This window comes from Glandiceps talaboti, chromosome 3, assembly GCF_964340395.1.
Source record: "Glandiceps talaboti chromosome 3, keGlaTala1.1, whole genome shotgun sequence".
Classification (NCBI taxonomy): domain Eukaryota; kingdom Metazoa; phylum Hemichordata; class Enteropneusta; family Spengelidae; genus Glandiceps; species Glandiceps talaboti.
In genome coordinates this window covers 1,630,001-1,640,000 of record NC_135551.1, presented here as the reverse complement: position 1 = coordinate 1,640,000, position 10,000 = coordinate 1,630,001, and the positions used below count along the sequence as shown (strand labels likewise).

At 37.0% G+C, this 10,000-nt stretch overlaps 1 protein-coding gene across 1 annotated transcript in view; it reads left to right on the top strand.

Moving 5' to 3' along the window:
• The window catches only part of LOC144432800 (vacuolar protein sorting-associated protein VTA1 homolog), a 35,858-nt gene that overhangs the window by 20,001 nt on the left and 5,857 nt on the right, over positions 1-10,000 (top strand). Inside the window, exons 5-6 of the mRNA XM_078121078.1 lie at positions 1,537-1,648; positions 7,842-8,048. Of these exons, the coding sequence (XP_077977204.1) occupies positions 1,537-1,648; positions 7,842-8,048 (319 nt within the window). The remainder of the gene's footprint in view (positions 1-1,536; positions 1,649-7,841; positions 8,049-10,000) is intronic.

Below are 10,000 nucleotides of genomic sequence, written 5' to 3'. Positions count from 1 at the left end.
CAGGATATGTCCAATTTTGCATGATTACCTATACTTGTATTTAAGGGGTTTAGAGGAAATGGTTTTTAGCACAACTGAACTGGTAGGTTTAGTAGTGCTATAGGCATCACTAAGTGTCTGTCTGTGGATGTGTGTGTGTGTGTGTGTGCGTGCGTGCGCGCGTGTATGTGTGTGTGTGTAAACAACTGATTTATGTCAAAAAATGTGATTTTTGGTCAAAAAACTTAAACTCAAAAACTACTGGGTAGATCGGTCTGAAATTTGGTGGGAACATTCTTAATTGTTCACGACATGATGATCCCATCAGTGATATGCAAATTAGGGCTAAAAATGTGTCTTTTTGATCAAAAATCTTTAATTCCAAAACTACTAAGCAGATTGGGCTGAAATTTAAAGGGGATGCATCTGGAGGTATATAGATGAAGAATTATTAAGCATATAATGATTTCATTCATCCTTGATATGCAAATTAGGTGTAAAAATTAATTTCGGTCAAAAAACTTATATCTCAAAAGTACTTGGTACCACGTCCTTAGCAACAACCAAATGGCAGTATATTTTTGTTAAATAACAACATCATCTGGTAGGCAAGTGAGTAAACATTCAAAAAATGTATGCAGATACCCCTAGCAACCATGACCACGCCCATAGCAACAGCCAAATCATCACATACATTACAAGATAACATGGATTCTAAGACAAGTGAATAAACATGAAAAAAATGTATGTAAATATGCCTAGCAACAAGACCACACCCATAGCAACAACCAAATGATCATGTATATTTCAAAGATAACAGCAGGGATTAATAGACAAATGAATAAACATTCATAAAATGTATGCAAATATACCTAGCAACAAGACCACACCCATAGCAACAGCCAGATGATCATGTATATTGCAAAGATAACATCAGGAATTCATAGACAAGTGAAAGAACATACAAAAAATGTATGCCAATATGTATAGCAACATGACCACGCCCATAGCAACAGCCAAATGATGCCATATATTGCAAAGATAAGAACAGGCCTGGATAGGCAACTGGATAATCATTCAGCAAATGTGGGTAAACATTTTTGTAAACTGTATAGTTGTGCTACATGCCATTGGTGCTATTTTTTCTGAGCAGATTGCGAAATTGGCAAGTAGAGTTGTAATTGGCCTGTTTACAGTACCTGTATGGTATATTCCATTCAATATCCCATACCTTACACTTGTAACTAGAATTGCCAATTAAAGCTGTGAACTCCAGTTTGAAAATATCCACCCAATCAGCTGTTCATCACCATGGGGGTATTCAAATGTATGCAGATGACACACATGTAAATGAAGTGTATGCAAATGAACACATTGAGATGTTAGTTACAAGCGTAAAGTATGAGAGATTGAACAGAATATACCATAAGTGCCGTAAACTGGCTAAGTTGGAATATGATATATTCCTATCCTGCCACAGCCTTTATCTTTTACAAGAACTTGACCTGAAAAGGGTCAAATTTAAAAGTGATATATCTGACATTTTGTTTATTCCAGATAACAAAAATGAGGAAGTATGCACGATGGAAAGCAGCATATGTCCATGACTGTTTGAAGAAGGGAGAAACACCACATCCTGGTCCTCTTGATGAGGAGGACGACTTTGGAGGTGAGATCCATCATTTGTTTACTTGGCTGTGTATCAAATAGTATCAAATACCATCATGACAGGGTTGTCACTGGCCGAGTAGTTAGCTTGTAGGCCTCTACCTCTTCAGTCTAGGTTCAACCCTGTCAAGAATTGGCTGGGTTTGATTAAAATTGAACCAGGTCTGTATGTAAGTAAGAATGGTGATGCTTAGTTTGACCCTGCCATACAATGCATTTTTCCCCAGGTACTCTGGATTCCTCTTGCTTCTTCAACACTAGGGCACTAGGGTACATGCTATTGTGCTTCTCCTGTAGCGACCATTCAACAAATCGGACAAATGAAAATTACTATTATATTAAAAGGAACCAAATTTGTTGTATGCACAGTGTACTACTTTGCCTAGTATGTATATTTTTGTGGCCTATAATAATTATGTAAACATTTTTTAAATTCAATGAAAACCTTTAGGAGACAGATGATAAATTTCTGTTTGAGGCATTGATAGCATAGTGTCTGTGTATGTGTGTACATGTGTTTGTGTGTGTGTACATGTGTTTGTGTGTGTGTACATGTGTTTGTGTGTGTGTACATGTGTTTGTGTGTGTACATGTGTTTGTGTGTGTACATGTGTTTGTGTGTGTACATGTGTTTGTGTATGTACATGTGTATGTGTGTACATGTATTTGTGTGTGTACATGTATTTGTGTGTGTGTACATGTGTTTGTGTGTGTGTACATGTGTTTGTGTGTGCATGTTTGTTTGTGTGTGTACATGTGTTTGTGTGTGTGTACATGTGCTTGTGTGTGTGTACATGTGTTTGTGTGTGTACATGTGTTTGTGTGTATGTGTATGTGTATATCATTTTACCAAGGTTCCTCACCAAAATTATGATAGATTCAATGGGAAACACTGCCAGTTTTACTTCTTTCCCCTTTCTGTTACCAGGGTCCCCCAACCTAAGAAAACACACTGAAATATACAGTTGATCAGTTATACTGCACCAGTAGATGTTGCGTGAAGGTTTGTTTGAAACGATATAAAGAGTTAATACATTGTATGTTGACAGGGATGTCATTCCAAATTTTTGCACCAGAAAAAGAAATAGAAATTTGACCTCAGTTTGATCTGGCATGACATGGATATAGTGAACACATATTGCCTGGCCATGAGGGCTATAGCACCCTTTTATTACACCCGAGAGACTGTGAGTTACCAGAATCGCATGCTATTTCACGAGGGGGTAATAAACGGGTGCTATAGCCCGAATATAGGCCAGGCAATATGTGTTTTATAATATACCTCATGCTGTGAACTCGCGGTGGCAGACGACATCGTCAGAAGCTGCCATTTTGACCTGCTGTGTACTCGCGGTGGTCACATGACCATGTAATAGTTGATGGAACTATTCCCCTAGGGAAATAGTCATTCGATTTTCCTATCCTGTGACTGATTCTAGCGAATCATGGCACATCATTATCACTAGGTATATTATAAAGTTTGATTTAAGCAGATTCGGGTATCATAGTCGTGACTAGAAATTCTAAAATAATCATAGAAAGAATGTGGTGATTGTTGGTGGATCAAACCATAAATAAAAAAGCTTACAAAATATTTATGAAGTTTTAAAACGTGTAAAATATTCAACTTAATGAACAAAGAAGCTGAATGGTCCATGGAAAATTTAAACAATATCGTACGAACAATCATTTTTTGTGCAGTTACAATGCAGTTCAAGTGTGACAAGTAAGTATTACCCCAAACCTCAAAGCCGTAAGTAATATGAGGAAGTATGAATGTCTTGTACAAGAGTAATAAAATATGTTGCAATAAAATGTACCTAAGTCTGTATAAAATTCCACATTTTTAGCTCCGCTGTCAGCAATATTGGCGGTGTCTGTCTTCCGATTACCATCTTTTTTAGCTCCGCTGTCAGCGAAAGCTGAAAGCGTAGCTTTAGGTATAGGTGGGTATAGAGTATAGAGTATATTATATATAATAAGTGAATCATAGGTGTCTGTCAACTTTTTTTATTTTCATCATCTTCTCCGAAAGTGACAGTCAGAATACTTCGATATTTGGTGTGCATGTTTCCTGGGGGAGGCTATTCAGATTTGTTAATGCCAAGTTGATCTGTGCCATTTTCAATTTTTTACGATTTTTTTCGAAAATGATATTTTCATCATCTCCTCAAATACTACTTGTCAGATTGCTTTGATATCTGGTGTGTGGATGCGCAGAGGGTAGCTTACTCAGATTTGTTAATTTCAAGTCAGCACATCTTCTTTTCTATTTTTGATGATTTTTTTTGTGTAATTTAAAAAAAAATATTAATATGTTAATGAGCATTGTGACCGACACCATATTGGAAATCAGTCCACGAGACTTTAAGTAAACTGCCACTTTTCAAAAGGCACTATTGACGTCAAACAAGCAATGCAATATGTGCTATAGTCATAAATCTATGCATTGTGTGCCCAAATGACAAGTGTTTGTTCGAAACAGGGTTGTAAACGTCAAATCCAAATTCTGCACCCCTTCTACATAATCAGCCAGTCTGCAAGGCCCTCATTTGCATACAATCTATCCTTCAGATCGCGACCACTTTGAATGGCTGCTCACAGGCCTTAATTTTGGGTATTTTCAACTCGCCCTAACTTTAACTAGAGTCCACCATTTTAGATACTGTAAACGCCTAAACCTCAACTGACATCTCTTCTTTTGTGCCAGCAAAATAAATTTTTGGAATTACATTTAGGAATACCGATTTTCTGACGAATTCAGGACGCATACTTGAGGCCCTGAAATTTCGACCCGGTTTTTCGCTCTTAGTTTCCTCAATACGGACCGGAGAGTTTACAAATTTCACAAAAAGGTGGATTTTTATGTGTTTTAAATAACCATGGCAAGTAAATTTAGTAGGATCGTTGTGTAACGGTCCGGTCCGTTCAAGAATTTTTGGTAGAAAATGACTAAGATTTGACCCGGAAGTTGAAGCTGACCTCGTTTGACCGGGCGATTTTCCACAGCAAACAGCAACGTTGGAGTTCTTGGTACTCACTAAAATCACACTTCAGACCCACTATAAAAGTTTGATGTTTTCAGATAACATGTAACTTGTGATTAATTCTATATTGTTGTGCAATTTGGAGTGACAGTGAACCAGAATAAAGACAACTCGCGTAAGCAAGGCATGCCATGCCTAGGCATGCGGTTGAAGTTATGCAAGAGCAGTCTCCGAGACTCCTGTGTACACTGCGTATTGTGAATCGACCAAACTTTGTTTATTGGCCGAAAGTTTACATGTAAACGACAAGAACATGTCTTGCCATTTCAAAAATGAAAATATTTGGCAAGTAGAAATAACTGAAATAATTACAACTTTAATTTGACTTTGCATTATGTTTTGCGTATCTTTCCCCGTTTTACATGTAAATCCAAAAAGGTTCTCTCTGGTCATGTCAGTGATCATACCGTGACTGCTTTGAGTACGAGCAAGGTGAGGCATGTTGAGGTATTTTGTTGAGAATTATAAATATTGCGAAATGTCAAGTACAAGGTTTAAATAAAGTGGAATGATGAAAAAAAATTGGCCGAGTCTGGTGACAGGTGCCAGTCACAAGACACTCCGGAGTGTAAATTAAAATATCAGATGATGTTATGTCTACTACAAGTTGAATGTTGTTGACAATTATGGACAGTGTTTTTGGTAAATTTGTTAGAAAATTGAAATTCAAATTGCTTCAAAATTATTTTAGATCCCTAGTTTATTTCATTCATCATTAAAATTGTCCAGGGTTAAAGCTGTAAGACACTGGAATTATTTAGAGCCAACCTCAAAAATCCTTTTTTTCCCCCTTTTTTTTGTGCATTTCCCAGTCATTATTTTTCTGAGATTTTGTGTAATTTTCATAACAGTAGATTTTTTAATAAAATGGTGACTATGGTATAAAAGTACAATATTTTACCAACTTTCTGTGACATCATATGAAACCACTGACCACTTTATTGCATCACTAAAACAAAACTGCATAGCAAAGAGCTGAACAACTGAACCACTTCTATATGTTACGAAAATAAAAAATAAAAAGAACAACAGAGCTATTCTGACCAATAGGTCACTTGTTCTATTTTCATCTTCTCTGAAAGTGACAGTCAGAATACTTCGATATTTGGTGTGCATGTTCCTTGGGGGGAGGCTATTCAGATTTGTACATGCCAAGTTGATCTGTGCCATTTTCAATTTTTTACGAATTTATTTTAAAAAATGATATTTTCATCATCTACTTCAAATACTACTTGTCAGATTACTTTGATATCTGGCATGTTGATGTGCAGGGGTAGCTTAATTAGATTTGTTAATGTCAAGTCAGCACATCTTCTTTTCTATTTTTGATAAATTGTTATTGTATTTATTAAATGTATAAATTAGATGCATGTTTACTTTGAGTGACACCATATTGGAAATCAGCCCACTAGACTGAGGTAAACAACCACTTTTCAAAAGACACCATATTGACAGCAGACAACAAGCAATATAGTTCTATGCATCATGCGCCCTCAACGACAAGTGACCAGCATAAATCCGAAATCAACACCCCTTCTATGAGAGTGCCTTACAAGTTACAGAATAGTGCATCCCAGAAAACAAGATGGCGCGCTGTGCTGAAGTCGCGGCAAACGAAACGTTTTTAGCCTGAAACTATTAAAGAAGACTTCAGTTATCATAACTTAGGTTAGACAGGGTTCGTAACATTCTAGTTTATTTACAAATCGACTTTTAATATCGATTAGACCTCTAAATTTGGCCCGGGCAGTAGATGATGATGATACATGATAAACCCTACACTACGTCACTATGCGTATGGTAGGGTAGTGCAGTGCACAAGTTATTTTTAAGTTCCATGACATGGACGACAGTGTTAACTTTCAACTTGACGCAGGCCCAATTGTAAAAGTGTTTGATACAAATGTTATGTTGCTGAATGTAAACTCGGTATACACCGAGAGATCCATTTTCTTGAACGATGCCAGTGAACCATCTCAGAGCATACAGTGAATGCTCACAACGCTTTAGAAAAGTCATTCAATTCTGTTACAATTATACCCCTATGGAAAAGCTGGGCAAGTAAATGCTGGGATTACATGTGACATAACAAGGGGGGGGGGGGGGGTATTAATGAGTGGTAGGAACAGCCGACCTACTTTCACACAGTATTGAACATTGCATGCATTGACGTGTACTGAGTGAATACGTAACTTGAGACGTGGCTAAACAAATACACTGATACATCAATGTGACCTTTCTTTATAAGCTAGAGATTTAATCCATTCCTGTAAAGTGTAATATATATTACTTCAGCATCAACAGTGTTTGATATTTCATTGTGGCCAGGAGATGAAAGAGATCAATTGATGTTTATGGTAGTGTAGTCTAGTTCCAAACAGGACAGTGTATTAAAAACTTCATTACACTTTTCCATGTATTGATATGCAGATTATGGGTAAAAATAGAAATTTTGTAAAATAGTTACTCTCATAAAAGTACAATATTTACCAACTTTCTGTGTGAAATGTGTTTTATCGTGAATGTGTGTGAGTCATCATATGAAATGTGTTCTATAGTATCTGTGTGTGTGTCATCATATGAAATGTGTTCTATAGTATCTGTGTGTGAGTCATCATATGAAATGTGTTCTATAGTATCTGTGTGTGTGAGTCATCATATGAAATGTGTTCTATAGTATCTGTGTGTGAGTCATCAATATGAAACCACTAACCACTTTATTACTTTGCTAAAACGTAACTGCATAGTAGAGGAGCTGAACAGTAGAACCTGGTGACTTCTACATGGTACAAAACCCCCTCAAAAACAGCGGAGCTATTCCGACTGATAGGTCGCTTTTTTCCTTATGAGTTTATTTATTTTATCAATGTGAGCAGACCAAGAAAGATGTTTGCCAAATAGAATTCCAACAAAAGATTATATAAATTATATCAAATTTTTAAGAGTGAGTTATATCATTTTCACCTCTATTTCAAAGAGTTGTAGTTTGTATGTCAATCCCTGATTTTGTTCCTTTGATGTTAACAGAGAATGGCTTTTTGAGTTTTCTTGAACAATGGAACAATAAAAATTAAGATTATTTCCAAGGCACAGACGACGTTCATACTGAAAACTGCAATAGTAAACTAAAACTTTGTTGTATTTCAGCCACTGGTGGAATGCCACCTTCTAACTTATCATCAGAAATACAACCACAGAACCCAGGTGCAGGTACATCTAGCAATCACATGATACCACCAGGTGCACATGCACCACCAACAACACCCCAAGATCCGGGTAGTAATCGTGGTGTTATACCAGGACCAGCACCGCAACCATTACCACCACCAGTGCAACCAACAAATATCCCACAAGGTAAATATATCATAACATTGTCCAAAATAAACCAACTCATTCAAAACTGATGTACATCTTTCAAGGAAATTTGCTGTCAGCAATATTTAGAACAACTGAACGGATGTTCGGTAGTGCTATAGGCATGGTGAAATGTGTGTGTGTGTGTGTGTGTGTGTGTGTGTGTGTGTGTGTGTGTGTGTGTGTGTGTGTGTGTGTGTGTGTGTGTGGATGACTTAAACTCAAAAACCGCCAGGCTGATTGGCTTCGTATCTGGTGGGGAGATTACTTAGGGTGGGTAGATGGGAAATTGTTCAAATGAAATTGATTGCATGGGAGATGTGTGTTTTGGGTCAAAAATGTGATTTTTGGTCAAAAAACTTAAACTATAGGGCAGATTGGCCTGAAATTTGGGAATGTTCTTGGGGGTGTTTAGTTTAAGAAGTGTTCATGAATGATGATCCCATCTGTGATACACAAGTTTGGGCTAAAAATGTGGGTTTTTAGTCAAAAATCTATAATTCCAAAAGTACATGATTAATTTGGCTGAAATTTCACAGGGATGTTTCTAGGGATGTACAGATCAATTGTGATATTAATTACATGATGATATCATTAGTGATATGCAAATTAGGGCTGAAAAAACATAATTTGTTTGGTGAAATGTCTGTCAGGAATATTTAAGCCATTGGAGTGTACAGAAGTTATTGTTTTATTGATCTCATTAAACCCTTAACATTTTTATGGGGTAACTTAAGATAATGTAACAAGTGTGTGTGAATGGCACTGGAATTAATCTCTCCTTCAGGTTGCTTGGTAACATTGTCTACCTAACTTTACATTGAACTACATGTTGATTCAAGGTAAAATGCCCGTCTGTCTGTCTGTCTGTCTGTCTGTCTGTCTGTCTGTCTTGTAGATGGTACAAGTGATTTTGGTATTGAGCTTTACCTCTCAAACTACAAGGGATGAAATTTGGTTATGATTCTGAAAGTGTTACTGTTAGTCTGCAAATTGTGAGTGTGTCATACTTATGTAATTGGCCCTAGCAACCATGACCACACCCTTAGCAACAGTCAAATGATAGTGTTTTTTTTTTACAATTATAACAAAAGGGATAGGTAGGCAATTGAATAAACATTATTTTAAAATATGTAAATGCCCTTAGCAACAATACCACACCCATAGCAACATGTAAACAATGATGTGTAATGCCAAAGTAACAACAGTGACAGGAAGATGAATGAATGAGCATTGTAAAATTGCATGTAGATATGCCTAGCAATAAGACTGTATAATTATTACAGAAAATTAAAGTGTACATGCAATGGGTGATTGGTAAACAATGACATATACTGCCAAAATTACACCGGTGACAGGAAGGTAAATGAATGAGTAATTCAAATTGTGTGTAGATATGCCTCGCAACAAGACTATGCCCATAGTAACATTAAATGATGGTGTATATTGCAGATATAACACCATGGATGGGAAGGCATGGGAATAAATCTTCAAAGAATGTATGACTAGCAACAACCATATAATCATTTACAGAAAATTAAAGTGTGCTGTCAACAGTTGTGCTACAGTGCAATTGACGCTTTATTATGACATTCTAGTGGGTGGATGGATGAGTGGATGGATGGATGGATGTATGGATGGGTGGGTGGGTGGGTAAGTGGATGGATGGATGGATGGATGGATGGATGGATGGGTAAGTGGATGAATGAACGGATAGATGGGTGGATGGATGGATGGGTAAGTGGATGGAAGGATGGATGGATGGGTGGATGGGTAAGTGGATGGATGAATGGATGGATGGATTGATGGGTAAGTGGATGGATGGATGGGTGGATGGATGGATGAATGGATGGATGAATGAATGAATGGATGGATAGATGGATGAATGGATGGGTGAGTGAGTGGATGGATGGATAAATGGATGGATGGGTGGATGGATGGATGGGTAAGTG